General features: G+C 35.3%; 1 protein-coding gene across 2 annotated transcripts; it reads left to right on the forward strand.

Moving 5' to 3' along the window:
- The first annotated feature begins 5,985 nt into the window (after window positions 1-5,985).
- Window positions 5,986-10,767, forward strand: yipf5 (Yip1 domain family member 5). Of its 2 annotated transcripts, none has more exons than XM_005805443.3 (6): window positions 5,986-6,069; window positions 7,735-7,854; window positions 8,074-8,246; window positions 8,955-9,100; window positions 9,214-9,395; window positions 9,580-10,767. In XM_005805443.3, the coding sequence occupies exons 2-6, from the start codon at window positions 7,745-7,747 to the stop codon at window positions 9,740-9,742; spliced, it is 774 nt and encodes a 257-aa protein (XP_005805500.1). In that variant the 5' UTR covers window positions 5,986-6,069; window positions 7,735-7,744; the 3' UTR covers window positions 9,743-10,767. The 2 variants fall into 2 exon arrangements, with proteins under 2 accessions (XP_005805500.1, XP_023197488.1); XM_023341720.1 differs by having other exon boundaries at window positions 7,738-7,854.
- Window positions 10,768-16,561: the final 5,794 nt, after the last annotated feature.

Here is a 16,561-nt window from a genome sequence, read left to right on the forward strand (position 1 = left end):
TTTTCTTGGCTTGATGTTTTACAACCCGGAAACTTGACCTTTTATAAAGGGTATGACTTTTCATTTTCACTGTAGTTGTCTCCCTCTGAGTATGCGGCATCTAGCAGTGTGAGAAAGAGAATGTGACAGTTGGTGAGTAGACGATGTAAAACTGAACATGCAGTAGGTCTCTGTTCGCTCCTGCCATCACTGATTTCCTCAGGAAAGCTGAGCATCCATTGGGAAATTATTGCACACCAACAACAGCAGTTGACAGGAAGTACACATTTTGCAGATGTTGGCAGATGCAACTGAATGCAAAAACAAACATGACGCTGTTTGGATTTCAGGTGTGTGTGTGCGTGTCAGAAGTAGAGCCCTCCATTTATGTTCTATAAATATGCATCACCCTTCGTATTTATTACTATGCATTGTAAAAATATTTGAAAAGATATTTCAAATTTTAAAGTGATGGTATGAATTTTCTAGACACAAAGTGCCATTTTGTAGCATAATCAAGGAGCTACTTGAGTTGCTACAAAAATGCTGTATACAGTATATATTATCAAACATAATTTAAATGAAATTTGACTTCACAATTTCAGGCTTCTGTCTCTTTAAGAAGCTTTTACTCTTTCCTATAGTCTGCCTTTAGCACATTACATTAACCTTTCCCAGCTACTCAGGGAAAGGTTCACCACTGTTCCACTTATTTGTGAATAATTTATTTTGCCGAGAATTAACTCTCAAAGCATGAGAAATGATTTTGTAACCATGGCAGATGAATACATTTATTTCTAATTAGTTCTTTATTTATTTAAGATCAGAGCATGATGTGTTGCTTTTGAAGTATTTCTCCTTAGTTAGCCAGCCAGGAACTGTTAATGTGATTTCTTTATTCTACATTTACACAGTAATCACACTTGGGTGAGGATAATAAAAAGGAATTTAAAAGATGTGGTTAGTCAAAGATAATCCAAAGGGGCAATTACTTTTTTCATAGGCCAGGTTGGTTTGGAGAGCTTTTTATCTTTATTAATTGAAATTATAATTTGAAAACTTCTTTTTTTATTTACTTTCCTTGTCTTTTTCTGATAGTAAAGTTTGCTTGATGATCTGAAACATTCAAATACAAGTAAAGAAGAAATCTCAAAAAGACAAATACCTTTTTAAGGCACTGTGCTCTGTTAGCAGTCAAATAAATTGATGTTGTGAGTCTCATCACTGAGGCCTATTTTTGCCTCAATTGAGTAATGTTGAACTTGACAAAGCTTGACAAACTTTTGCTGAAATTTTAATCCGTGTGACACAAAAAATGGGATCTTTTAGTCACTTGGTGAAAAAATTAAAGAAACAATACAATGAAACCTGCCAGCAGCCCAGGAAGAATGGGGAAAAGGAGAGTGGTGTAACTTTTTGTGATAAGAGACTTATTTTAGAAGTTTCTAAATCTGTTTTGACATGTGGGACACTGGTGGGTTGGCTACAGCTGTCCCTGATGCCAAACAGAAACAAGTCAGAACCAAAGCATTACAAAATCCAGAACAGTCCATCTGCAAGAAGTTGAGTGAGTTTGTTTTGTTTTTTTAGTGGCAGTTAAAGATCAACTGACGAATATTGCAATTGAACTGTGTTGTCTGTGTAGCTGAGTCACAAACTGAGAAATTGTGTATCAGCATCTCACCAGAAAATATTTAGTCTCATGTATTAGTGTGCTATGTTTTGTTTGAGGTATACTTTTTTGTATTAAGAGTTTTTCACTTAAAGGAATTATCAAGATGTCGACTCCCTACTCTCCTTCATTTCTATCACAACTGCCCAACAGCTCTAAAATGATTACTAATGTCAGAGACTAACTGCATGAACCTTGAAAAATAAAAACCTACTAAATACAGCTTCAGAACTGCAGTAGCCATTTCTTTGTGTTATAATTCTTTTTCATAGTTTGCATTTTATTTATAGTAATGGCAAGTGGATGACTGGACGGTTTTTATCGTTTGCCACACCATGACAGAAAGATTTTACCTTTGATCATTTTTTAGATGTCTCACACAATATCAGCATTTGTTCAAAGGCAATCAGTTCAACTTAAGATAATTTTAAGATAAAATAAATGGGATTCTCTTCCAAATGAGAAGACGGTTGGATAATTAATAGAAGAAAACACTTCTCTGAGTTCACACTGCTGAGTGGCTGTTTTAATCCGTGTGACACATTTGTCACTACGGGCTTCTGTAGGGACAAATAAGAGTCACTACAGAAGCAATACATAGTAGACAACATTGCAATATATTTGCAATTGCTGTTCACTGAAATAGCTTATGTGGAACATTTACACAAAAGAAAAAGGCTTTTAAAAAGCTGGTCACCATATCGATCACTGTGTGTGGAAAGGAGAAGATTATGTATTGGTCAGACATAAACTGTATGCTATCAGTTTATAGATATCGGAGTCATATTACCTTATTGACTACTTCCATGAATGGGTATCTCAAGTTGCTATAAAAAAATTAGTGTTATTTTCAGAGCTTTGGTAAGCCATTCAAATCTGCTTTTGATAAATGAGACTTCAACAGAATAGAATAGAATAGAATAGAATAGAATAGAATAGAATAGAATAGAATAGAATAGAATAGAATAGAATAGACTTATATCAGGAGACATAGCAAAAGTATTCCTACCAAGTCACCATTCAAACATTATAAAAAAGACAAAAACACAAAGTAGCAAAGAAATATCAGAATTTAAAAAGAGATTCTTCCCATACTTGCAATGTAGAAAAGGGTGCACAAATTTATTAGTAAATCATTTTAAAAATTTGTCCTCTTATCCATATCAGACATCTTCTAATTTGTGATGTGTACAGTATGGAGGGTGGAAAATGAATTTCATGACGATTTATCAGAGAGGTAAATCTGACAAAGGTTTTAAAAATATGTGCCCAATTAATTCAGCTATAAGCAAACCTACAAGTATCACTTACATAAAGTTCACTCATATTTATTTTATTAAGTTGCCTGTCACTTTCTGTATTTTACAACAGAGCAGGAATTTTGATTTTCCTGTCTCCTTAGTGCTTGTGGGGACAGTGTGAGAAATCCTGATGGAGGAGACAGTAGGTGGCTGTCAACGAGGGTTTGCTTCATCAGACAAAATTCACTGCTTTTAATCCTCTCATTCACCCAGACAGCGAAAGCAGGATTACAGCAGAGGCTATATTAAAAAAGGCAATTATGACAGTACATGGCAATACACTGCCCTAAATTCAATTACCCTTTCTGGCACTTTTTAATTTTCTTTAATTAAGGGGATTAGGTAGAAATACATGTTCTTCATAAACCAGAGTGATTAAGAGTCTAAATATGATGGAAAGCAATGAATGAAAAATGACCCATTTTAACTCCTGATTAGTCACAGACTCTTTCAGTTAAGTATTTTTTGTTTCATGTGTCAAAGCAATTTTGTTAAAGGATTCATTTGTTGATCCAGTTGAGAGTTTTACAGAAGACTTTGATTTTTTGGTATTGATGTACCTTCTGCAGGGCATTTAAATGGTGGTTCTGATCAATGATCAAACTTTGAGGTCATGAAGAGTGTGGTTTTCTTCCTGGCTGTGGAAAAATGGACCACAACTTTATTTTTCAGGAGTTACTGGATTTTTTCACTGTCTAGTTGAATCGGGTAGTTCAGGTGTCTTTATGAGTGATAGAGAAATGGAGCAGAAGGTGCTTAGATAGATTGGTTATGCTCTGTAGAAATGAGAAGAATCAGTTAATTAAAGTCATAATTAATCTTGCTGTAGATAAAACATTGAATTAGTTCAAATAAATTTAGCAATTGAATTTTCAGAAGCATTGTTATAAAACTAATTGATATAATTAAATCAGTTCTTATGTAGAAGAATCTCTAAAATAGATTAATCAAGGTTAAAACCAAACAGTCTGAAATGGAAACCATTATTAAACCATTCAAAAAGTGCTGGTATTACAGTTTTACTTGCACATGTTGAGGTGTCAACCTCACTGTGGCATAATGATGGTTTTTTTTAAATTTGATTAGTTTTCCAAAACAACTTACAACTTTGTTAATAACAGTTGCAATGTACAAAAAAATACTTTTTTCTTTAAAGCAATACGGTAGTTAATCATTGCATAAACGTATTTGTTTTTCCCAAGACTATTCAGAAACCAGCCAAATAGTTTTTGATCATCCAACTTTTAAAAAAGCTGAGTGCTGTGTATCATTTCCCCTAAACAGAAAATGAATACTCATTTTGAACAAACTCAATATGTCTCAGATGGAAAGAGGGTACTCTTTCTGAATGTGTTATTTTTTCACTCGTCATTTTGAAAGAAATTCTCTGTGTCTTGAGGCCAGGACAGAGCAAATGCTGTATAATTTATTTCCCTTCCACACCGTTGAAATTAATTTATGTCTAATGTATTTTTCTGTCATGATGGCTGAGAGGGTGGTTGTTTCACCTCTGAGACAGGAAATATTTAAATTTAATAAGTTCTGGGTAAGAGATCCAGTCAGTGGGTGTTACAGATATTTTGAAGGTCTGCTGCTAATGTGAACTGTCACCTAAATTAATCTGTTTTTTTCTCTTTTACTTCTCTCTCTTTATTCTCTTGCCCTTCAAAAGCAATGAAATGAGTCTTTATTTTTGCTCACGTTTGCCTATTTCCTAACTCACAGTTCAAAATGACATCTGTTATTCTCATTTCCTGCTGTCCCACCTTCCTCTCAGCATAGGTCATGAGCCCCATTATTTTGCATAATGCACATCATCAAAGAGCCAGTATCCGCCTGCATTATGGAAGTGGTGCAGTTCTCCCGCTCATGCCGCGTGATTGATCTTCTCCCCTGCATCCTGTTGAAAGAGAGTACCTTTGTTCTTTCCAGGAGCCCAGTACATGTCCTCTTGCGTTATCTTTGTTATCATCTACCCTGTGTATTTATTTACAGCTGTTAGACCTGTGGTTTCTCTAGCTATATATCAATCAGCTGATGTGGTGTCATAGGGGACAAAGCAGAAGCTGTTTTTAATTTATTTATTTATTAAAGCACATATATTTTATGGGATGTATTTATATAGTCTTGTTTTAGTGTATTTCATTAAACTATAAAATTTTTACCCTTTTTCAAAGGAAAGGTTTTTCTCTGATCTTTTAGTTATTGATGGTGTTTGAATCTAAAATTTAATGCAATATATTTTTAGTCAGTTGCAGCAAACTTTCATCTTCAGTCAAGATCCTGCAGAATGATGGCCACATTTATTGGACCCAGTTAAAAAAGTTTTAAAGGACACCTAATAAATTAATGTTTTTTCAAAGTAGCATAATCCAGCTGTAAAAAAAAGACTTAAAGTCTAACTTTTAATATGCATGAGGGAAAATCACATATAAAAAAATACTTTTTCCCTAATATCACCATCGTTGTTTTCAATGCTTTGTGTAAAATCTAATTTTAACAATAGGATAGGACTTCTATGACATTTCACAAGGTTATAGAGTGACCACTGTTGTTTGCAAAAATTGCGTCTGGAATCATTTATGTGTTGGCTCATTATCTTGCTAAAGGTAATCCATTTTATTTATCATTTTATATATATAATTCACATCAATTTTGTACAAAACCTCCTGCCATTTCAAAAGTTACAAAATTCACTCTGACTATTCTCTCACTGCCTTAGAAGAACAAACAATCTCAAACCATCGTAGATATTCCATCATCCTTAATAGTGGGCATGGGGTGCTTTCTCACAAATCTATCATTAGTTTCATGATAAACCCAGTTGGATAGTTTGTTGCTGGATATTAGCCTATGTATCCATTCGCTGTCTTCCACAATCTTTATTGTGTCTGTTAGTATGCATTCACATACTAACAAAACCTAAGGCTGTATACTTTAGTCTCATCCTGACTTTTAACACAGTCGAAATACCAAAAAATGCCAACAGGAGGCAACTCTTTTTCTTCAGCGAGTTATATGCTATGTCCCTAACGGCTTTCCGTCTTTCTCCTGACACGTAGCAACCACAGTGGAGTTGGCAGGGCTCAACTAAGTGTTGTCCAGCTGACATCACAGGTAATAATCTTCTTTATTGCTGTTAATATCATCAATACGTCTGTTTAATTAAATAGGAAACGTAAGCTGACTTTGGCTTTACGTGTACGGATTCTAACAAATGGTTCATCATCTGTTAGAGTTAGCTAACAAACTAGCCACAGAGTAAACGGGAAGGTTAGCTGCTAAAGATAAAAGGCTATATTTGCAGTTTTTCTGATGTTTTCCTTTCATTTTGAAGTCGTCTGATATTCTGTGTACTTTACTGAATATTGTTGTGTACTGTGTTGTGAAAGAGCGTGTTTTAGGTGTGTTTTTCATTCTGCTTAAAGAAGCGTTAGCATTTTGGGAGTGCTAATGGTTTGTTCAATTAAGCTAATCAACGTAGTTGTTACCAAAATACACGTAAACATGCATTTGTCCGTTCTTTGTTAAAAGAAGCTGTCATTATTTCTTTACTTTGAAAACAAATCCTATTTAGACTTTTGTGTGTATTTTGTCTTGTGTCTTTATTGATATAAAATTAAAAGGTTGCTAAGAATTTCAGTCGTGTACAAGTTCCCATTTTTAGAACACAATAGCAAAAGTTAATCTCGGTACCTGCTTATAAACCTTTCAGTCTGCTAAAAATTTACAGGCGTTTTTAACGCTTAGCTTTGATTGTGGAGTAAAATAAATTAGATTAAACCGTTAAGCTTGCATGACCAAAATGGTACTGTAAATTTTAGAAATGAAATAATTTCAATAGGGACTAATATAGTGACAGTGACTATGTTACTAATGACAACATTAGATTATGTAAAACATTAGGGAGCTCAGGAAATAACAATCTGACCTGTAAAATGAAGAGACAACGTAATTATAGGTGTGGTGTTTACCAATGAATGATCTACTTTTTATTTTTACTTTATTAGTGATATTGTCCTATATCTTTTTTGTCCCTGGGTCAATTAATCCCTTCCCTAATTTGTTATGCTGTTTAACACACATAAACAAATAATTTCATTCCTATATACTCAACCAATTCCATATCAGTGTATTTCATTTCTCTGTTTTAGTTGATTATTTTCATGTATTAGGGAGAACTGAATATAGATATATAGATGTCTCATTGTCACCCATTATTTATGCCTCTTTGTTAAACAAAATTTTTATTTATTTTGTTCATATTAATTTTGTTTTATCCTTTTGACTTTTACATAACTTGACAGGTTACAGACCAGATAAAATAACAACATAACTCTGACCTTCCCTGCTGCGTTAATACAATTTATTGGATACATATAACCACCTTTTCTCAGTAGTAGACTATAAGTAGCTTATAACAAAATTTTGAAACTGAGTACAAATCATCCTCCTGGCAGATACAGCTTCATTTTAGATTTACAAAAATGTGAAGGTGTGAAATGCAGGTGTCCACCAAGGACAGGCGCCATTGGCTGCCCTACTAATTTTGCTGGCTCACCCACTAGTTTAATTTTGTTGAATGTATAATAGTTTTTTGCATGAAATGTGTTTAAAATGACAGGTTTAATAAACCTCACTCTCAAATAATCCCAGGATAATGTATTGTCAACACAATTCTAAGAAACAAACAATTACAGGTGTGTACTTAATGTCATTGTAGGTATTATAGTGTCACAATATTAAATGTAAATAAAACCATTTGTATCTCTTTGGTATTAGCAGAGTAAGAATGTCGGGATTTGATAACTTCAACACTGACTTCTACCAGTCGAGCTACAGCGTAGATGACCAAAACCAGGGCGGATATGGCTACAGCAACTCTGAAAACCCTTACAACAAGTAAGAGAAACAAATTTCTTTCTTTTTTCTTCAGTTGTGATATTTCTGGCTTTCTGAAGTCTCATTAAAGTTGAAACGTACCTGAACAGTTTAACTCATGTCTACGGCATTCATTTAGTCCTTTATTTGTTTTTAAGCTCTAATTAAAGATCACAAACTTCCTCCTTTTTGATAATTTCCTTAACAAGCTTCTATTTATTGTTAATAAATTGTCCGCAGGCCGTATGGTCAGTATGATTATTCGCAGCCGATGGGCTACCCATCCCCAGGAATGATGCAACCCCAGCAGCCGTATACAGGACAGATCTTCCAGCCCACACAGACCTACACCCCAAATGCATCACAGTCCATGTACAGTAACAGCTTTGATGATGAGCCGCCACTGTTAGAAGGTAAGTGGGCCACAGTCTGACCATAGCTGAAAGTAAAAAATAAACTATAATTTTTTGGAATTCCCTTTTGATTCATTTTTAAAAACTTGGAACAAAAGCACCAATTGAATTCTAAGCCCAAAATTGCTAGGATTGGTGTGCTTTGTTATTCAGAACAAAAAACCACAACTGAGGAGCTATTTCCAAATATGTTGCATTAAAAAGTCAGAATAAACGTTTTACAGACATTTGATACAAAAGGCTACCAAAGTTGAGCCAAAAAGTATTTCCTAAAGTTTTGTTTTCCTTTTTCTTATGTGCTTAATGTGACTTTTTGTTGATGCATAAAACTGTTCCCAAACCGATATTCTACTATGTTGTTTCTTGCTACTGTTTCTACAGTAGTCATGTATTAAAGTGGGAAGGACATTAATCTCATCATAAAAATGAAGAGATTATTTTTAATCTCATTCTAACATAACCTTAGATTATCTTTTGCGACTATGTGACTAAATTTCCCATTTTATCTTGACCACACCTTTGTTCTAAATTGAGTTTCCCAAACATATTGATTAGTTTTATTATGAAGCTTTAAAATTATGATGGCTTACATAGACCTTGACCATGATCACTGAATTCATATGCAGTAATTTTTGGCATTAGATATGTTTGATCATACTTGACCAAGACATCCTTAATGTAGGAGATTTTGTTCCTTTTTGTTTACAGAATTAGGGATCAATTTTGACCATATCTGGCAGAAGACTCTCACAGTTCTCCATCCATTGAAAGTAGCAGATGGGAGCATCATGAATGAGACAGACCTGGCTGGTCCGATGGTCTTTTGTTTGGCCTTTGGGGCAACTCTTCTCCTGGTAAATAATGGACTTAATTATGTTCTTCAGTCTTCACAGTCGGAGTAGGCTTCAGTCAATAAATCCATATTCTCTGTCTGTTTGGCACTTTTTTCCCCACTTCCCTATTACAGTCCGGTAAGATTCAGTTTGGTTACGTGTACGGCATCAGTGCGATCGGTTGCCTCGCTATGTACTGCCTCCTCAACCTCATGAGTATGACGGGCGTGTCCTTCGGCTGCGTGGCCAGTGTGTTGGGATACTGCCTCCTTCCTATGATCATCCTCTCCAGCTTTGGAGTTGTTTTGTCATTACAGTAAGTACATGGTCAAACTGTCTAATATGGACGACCTGGTCAGGTTTATTTATTCAAAATACCAGAATTATTAGCAGTCATGGATTTTAGTTCAAAATAAAACTACTGCGTGTTGTTGTTCAGGTTTGTGAATGTTTATTCAAGCATTGGTGACTCTAACTTACTGCTGTCCTGCTCTCTCTAGGGGCATGATGGGGATTATACTAACAACAACAATTATCGGCTGGTGCAGTTTCTCTGCCTCAAAGATCTTCATATCAGCGTTGGCTATGGATGGGCAGCAGTCATTGGTTGCTTATCCATGTGCTTTGCTATACGGGGTCTTTGCACTCATCTCTGTCTTCTAAAAAAATCTTTGCACAACAGTTTAAAATAACTGCTCCCCACTTTCTGTATTTTCAGTCTAATTAGCATCAATGTAATTAGTGTAATTATTGGCTAATTACACAGTTGCTACAGAAAAATTGGAGCCTCCTTGTCTAAATGGCATCTAGGATTTTCTTCTTTGTAAAAGCCGCCTCCTCTCGCCACATTCCGACCTGAAGCCATGAAGGCTCAAGTGATTCGTATCATCTAGGAATCCACTGCAGCTTGTTCCCTTCATGCATCTTAAAGAAGAGGACTGTTAAATAAATCTGATAGAAAAACAACCTTCTCTGGACCATTTTTGACCCTTATATGGCATCATACAGCCCAATGATTTTTTTTTTTCTATTTGAGGAAAAAAAGTTTATTTCAGGCAAACACCCACAGGATCTAAAACAGCAACTCTAAGGGAAGCAATCAACTTCCTGTCTGCATTGGTCCACAGCTGTTTATGCTGCTTTTCCTCAGTGAATGTTTTATTGCTCAAACCTTTTTAATCCATGGAGCCATGGTCTTCTTCATCAGAAAGATATCAGCTATGCTGCATCTTCTGACCTATTTTATTTGATCTTAAGATATTCGTTTGAGCGTCATTGCATTCAGAAAAACACAACCACAGTTGCACAGGGGTGTTGTTGTAACAAGTAAAAATAAATGGATTAACTATTGGGAATAAGTAGTCTGGATGAAACTCTCCTTTGTCCCGACATACTTGTTTCTATCTACAGTTCTTTTCTAATTTTAGAGACTCTTCTCTTTGTATGCTTTGTGTTTTCTGTACATGTTTGCTCATCCACATTAAAGTTGGTTTTGAAAGTTTTTGTGATTACATAATGCTTTATATGATCATCATTCTTGTGGAAGTTGCACATATTACAGAATAATGAGAGGATAAACGGATTGAAGATGCAGACCTTTTTGTTTTATGACGGAAGACATTTTCAACCACCTTTTGTAAAAAGCGTCTTACTCGATCAAAATAAATCATTTACAAGCTTTGTCCACACCTTTGTTTTGTTGTCTTATAAATTTAAAGCGGCAGTTAGTGAAAGGTTTTGCAAAAGTACTTATCAAACTTTATAATATTTCTAACTTTTTTTCTTGTAGTGTAATACAAAATAGTCTAGCATTACATGGAAGCGAAATGACTCGCAAGTTACGGGCTGTGCATTAATCAGAAGCAGCCAGTAAATCAGCAGTAATGCTGGAGGAGCAGCAGAGAAGTACAGGCAGGAGATTCTGTTGACCAATTTCAATGTTAAATCTGACCTCTAAGGGAGAGTGGAAAGAAGAGAGTCATAAAGGAGACTTAAAAGTTGTCTTTTATAACCTCCATGCAAAATGCAGTGTTTAGTGGAAAACAGCCTGTTCTTAAAAATTGACATTTACAGATTCCTTCCATCCTCTCATTAAGTTTGATCTGTTTTGCAATCAAAAATAGGGAAATATTTGTGTCCAGGGCCACACAGGTGGTAAAGACATATGAGTTACTTACAACTGTAACTTGAATGTACGGTGGTTACATCAATACTACAAACTATTTTTGTTAGAGGGGGTGAATACTTTTTTTTTTTTATTGTGGCCACACTATACTGTAGAGATAAAAGAAGTCACATTTGCAGTTAGTATGCTGTTTGAAGTGTGATGCTGCTCGTACTCTTGAACACACAAATACTGCAGGCTCTGTTTACCGAGAGTCATTCTTGTATAGAGGTAACAGGATGTTGGCAGCGATGCCACCATGTTTGCACATTGTTTGGTCTCAGCAAATTTGCATCATGTTTCAGTTGCAGAATCATACATGTAGATTCACTCAGGGGATTGAGTGTGTTTTTGGGGATTTTTCTACTTGCATTTTATTTCTGACTTTAGTAAGGTCTTATTACTTACATCTGATTTCACTAACACTGACGTTCCCATTCTGTTTATGTATTAAATGTCCAACCCAACAGTTAAGGCTTATTTACTTTGTGGATCTGGTTGCCACACATTTTGTGGGGCGTTTACACAGTCTGGAAAAGTTTGGTATGCCTTTTTACTATTAAGGGAAACGTGGAAAAACTGAGAGTTTTGATTCTTTCTAGTGTCTTTTTCCAAAAGAAAAAAGATTGTATTTTTGACATTTATTTATATTTTAATGAATGTTATCACAATCGCCAAACCATAACTTTCATCCAAATGCTTCTGGGTTTTAATTACTGATTGATGCTAATTTAATTAGGTGACATTGTTTAAACCTTAGAGAAGTGGTAAGCACTTTAGAGGTCAGCTGAAGCCACACGTTTTAAACAATGCAAAGTTAACGTTTCACAATCACTTTAGGTATTAAGCGGAACTGTAGAATAGATTAGAAGAGTTTTCATCGGAAATTTCATTTACACAAATCTGCCACTGGGTGTCAGTGTTTGGTTGCCTCTTAGAAAATTGCTTTGTATTCTGCTATATCTACCGACTTCAGACTGATATTTTCCCCAGTGCAATGACTAAATCTTGACTTATTTTTACATTAAGTCACCAGAAGAAATTTACAACCCACTGCAGACCAGTTCAGCATGCATGAGAAAGTGGGTGGGTTGAGGATCAAACCCACCCACTTTGGTACTCAAACCACACTGAGTTGTTTCTCGTATTTATTGGGTTTTTTGTGTGTCTTACTGTTTTCAGTTTTTTAAAGTGATTATGAAAAACCTTGTATTTATGAACAAAGAACCACATTAGAAACTTTATTTAAATGAGACAATAAGGACAAAGTGCATTAGAGACAATTTGTTGTAGAAATAATGCTTTTGAGACAAGCAACAGAACCTGACTGTAATAATAATGTTTTTGGCTTAAAAGCATAATATTGATAGGCATGTTGCTACTGTTTCTTTCTTTTTATTACATTTCATCTGCAGGACCTGCATCCTGATTTAGAACCAACAGGCCGTTTTGTTTGGGTCTGGGAAAAGAAGACCACCATAGCATTATGTCATCTAATGGAGGATAATCTGACTTCCATCTGGCCGGTGTGACTCACAGTCTGTCCCGCCCTCAGCCTGGCTGACCAGTGGCCAGCAGCTCAGGATAGACGAGGAACGATTCTAAAACTGTTAGATAAAATACTGAAAAGGAAGGAAACACTTCATTAGAACAGATTATCTGCATTTGCATTATAATTTGTGGACAATAATGTAGGAATTATGAAAATGACCTGCAGATGGAAAAGCTTAAATCCAGATTAATTACAATATTGCATGGGCAACAGTTCATGTAGTATTTATCTACTCTAACAGACAGCTCTATTAAAGGGACAGATAAACGTATCCTTTTTCGCACAAAGAAAAAAAAGAATTTAAAGGGTATTTGGGACTGAATGATATTTTCTTTAGAGACTTACAAACCCCTTTGGTCCAATTTTTATTCTGGACTTTACAAATTATGTGACTTCTGAAGGCAGTCAGTTTGTTCTTGAATCCACATAGAAAGAATAATTCTCCATAAAGGGATAATAGACAGCGTGATTAATGTTTGAATTATTCAAAGAGAAAACTCTTTGAAATTACTTTGGAGAATTGTACACAACATTTCTTCTGAGCATCCAAATCTGTCATCTGTTAAAAATTACAGAATAAAGTTTGAACCCCTTTACAATAAATAACTTTATAAACCATTCACAGAAAGTCATAGTGCATTGTTCAAAGGGTGAGGTAAAACTTGCCAAATAGTGCATAAAAACCCTGCTGCCTATGTTTTTTAAAATAAGATAAGATAAATCTTTATTGTCATTGTCACAAGGACAACGAAATTCAAAGGGTGCCATGAGTCGGTGCACATGCCCAAAAACAAAAAATAACTGTCTCACAATTCACACACAACGCAAAAATCAACAAACAACTGGCAAAAAAAAAAAAAGTAAGAACAGCCATTAAATTAACAGCTTAGGCAATAGCTTTTTAAATTATGAATAAGCCTTTTATAGTTGTAGTTTTCTTGTTAAGGGGTACTGTTTGAGACAATTTTATTTATAAAAATGTTTCACTTCAGAAAAACATCATTAATCTTCCATCATTACCAGAAGCTTGAAGAAAATTCTAAGAAAAAATGATAAACATGTCTCTGTTCTCGAAATATTATCTGATATAAAAACAATTTATACTGCATTTGCTCAAAACATCCTGCACCAGACACTTTCAACTGTGTTCTGGATACACCCCAAAAAAATAAATCCTCCCAGCAGTGAGGCCGATCAGGATGTTACCTTTGCTGAGACAAGCGACCGGCTGAAATATAATGATTGATATTCAGCAACGCTGCGCCGCCTTTTAGTACATCTGCAAAACCGACAACGCATGAATATTCACTGAGCAACTGCTAACACAGCACTGAGTGTGATTTTCTTCTGCACTTCATTAGACTAATTGTCAGCCCTCATTGCACTGTGAACTCATCTAACAGTGGATTCAGAACTCAATGAACTAATGCAAACATTGCAGAATCTGGCAGAGGGAAGATGAGTGATATGTTCATGAGCGTGTGCATCAGTGAATTTGCATTCATGGATGATGCGAAGGTAATGTGTGCTTCAAGGACTTCTGAGTACATACTTGCTTGTTTTAGGGATTTAATCACAGAAAGCCATCTCCAAAAATAAAAGATAAGAAATTTTATTTTTAAAAACTAACTTAAGTTTTAGGTTGAATAAAGCAGAAAGAAAACACACACCAACATGTGAAAGCAAAATGGCTAAGTTTTTCAGTACGATTTTAATGGTATTTTATAGACATACACAAATTAGCACATAGATTTTAAAAAAAGGGAAATATAAGGATAATTTGTAGGTGTGAATGTGTAGTTCCACCACACAAATCATTTTGCATCCAGGCCAAAAACATATTTTTTTCTACTTCCGAGCGCTTTTATTCTACATTTACTGTGTAACCCATGACAAACTACAAGCAGGATCTCTAATGTCTTCATAATAGCAGATTTGTGTTGTGCATCTCTAATAGCTATCCTGTCAGCCTCCTGGCAGGATAACAGTCAGGACGTTTTAAGGTCTAAAAAGTTTACTTTTTTAATTTGATCAAGCACATTTGCTCAAAACATTCAAACCTGGTTAGACATTGCGAAGATTTTACCTTGGCAGATCACAAGACACTTCATCATTGTTTAGTGAGAAGTAAGCTACAGTTGGTGAGAAAACATACTTAATCATTTCTTTGTTTTCTTGATTTAAGAGTCTGTTATTTCACAGTCCTACAAAATGAAACCGAAAGTGAATGAAGTATGAAGGTTTTGTTTGTACTGTTGCAAAGGTTGCTTCACGCGGATTCAGCTTTGGCATGGAGCATCTGGACAGGACTGGGATCCATCTGGTCCTGCTGGGGCAATTCTCCTTCAGAATGTATAACATAAGTGTGATAATTCAAAACAGGAGCATTCAGTTACAGCTCAGACACAAGCTTCAATGTTGCTGACATCACTGGGGCTTTTGTTAGCAGAGCTGTGACTCATCGCTTGGATTTGTCTTTTCCTTAAACTTTTTATCTCAGATGTTTATTTGCAATAGTTCTGATAGCGCCATGCAGAAATGTGCTACAGGTGGGATAAAATGGAATCACTGACTGCACAGGACATATGGTTAAAATCATACTGTCAATATTGTAAATCAACATTTTTAAAATGAGATTTTGACCACTTTTTGTTGTAAATTTGGATTTACTTTGTGTTCAGTGGAAGTCACCCAGAGACATCATGAAGGATGTTAGTTTACAAAATGGAAAAGTACTAAGCAGCTAATACTAAAGGACAACTACAGTATTTGGAGAGAACCTCACTGTGCTACATGCACAAAAGCTTCAAACCCAAAAACCTTGTTACTCAAAGTTTACAGTTCCAACACCTGTGTGCCTTTTGGTGAAAATAATCTCATATTTTTTTTGTTTTGCTAATCTTTTATAGTAGGACTACAGTAAAAAAGAAATGCCCTGGCTTTATGTTCCAATATAAAAATCCTCCCTGTAAACAAGCCTGGGTTTGTTCAATTTAAACCACCAAACTGCAGGTGTTCAGAAGCCTGTTTCTTTTTCTTGCAGTATCTACTCTAATAAAATATAGATTTGCCATATTACTCTACCTTTTTATTTATTAATGATAGCTCCCTTCTCCATTTGTAAACATAATTTCTTTTGGTCTTATCGTTATACAATCCCTCCATACAGTTACACTAATCAAAGCTTTTGACATATCTTTAATGAAAACACTGAGCAAATGCATTTACTGATCACCGGTCCCACAGCTCTGAAGTTACTAAAGTGTGTCTTCCAGCATGGATCACAAAAATATGATACATAATACTCATTCAACAATTGGCTTATTAGGACCCTGTTCTCAACAACTTCCATAATAAAGATTCAGAGCATGTAAACTAACAATTGCCACACATGCAATAGATTATAGACATACTGTAAGCTTAATGTGAAATTCATTCTTCTCTGCTTTAGAACAGCATAAATAAAATAGCTTGGGTGGGGAGGGACATCATTGTTATGACGGATATCTTTGTAGGATTCATCAGCCCTGCTGCTGAGACAGGTCATGAAATGAACAGGGCAGCAATTAAGTGAGATGCAAAGATATGTCTTCTATGTATAACTCAAACAGAAGAGCTCAAGCAGAAGAAAACGGTCTTGCTAGAACCTTGCATAACCTCAAAGCTTAAATTATTCATTAAATGGCCCAGCAGTCAGGGTTTGGAGTTTGATATTCTGGACCGAAACACAGACAGAATATGGACATCTGAGAGGGAAACAACACTG

This window comes from Xiphophorus maculatus, chromosome 11, assembly GCF_002775205.1.
Source record: "Xiphophorus maculatus strain JP 163 A chromosome 11, X_maculatus-5.0-male, whole genome shotgun sequence".
In the NCBI taxonomy this organism is placed as follows: Eukaryota; Metazoa; Chordata; class Actinopteri; order Cyprinodontiformes; family Poeciliidae; genus Xiphophorus; species Xiphophorus maculatus.

Coding starts and splice junctions, on each gene's coding strand:
- yipf5 (XM_005805443.3), top strand. CDS start 7,745: ATGTCGGGATTTGATAACTTCAACACTGACTTCTACCAGTCGAGCTAC. Junction 9,101..9,213: donor TTGGGGCAACTCTTCTCCTG/GTAAATAATGGA, acceptor TCCCTATTACAG/TCCGGTAAGATTCAGTTTGG. Junction 9,396..9,579: donor GGAGTTGTTTTGTCATTACA/GTAAGTACATGG, acceptor TGCTCTCTCTAG/GGGCATGATGGGGATTATAC.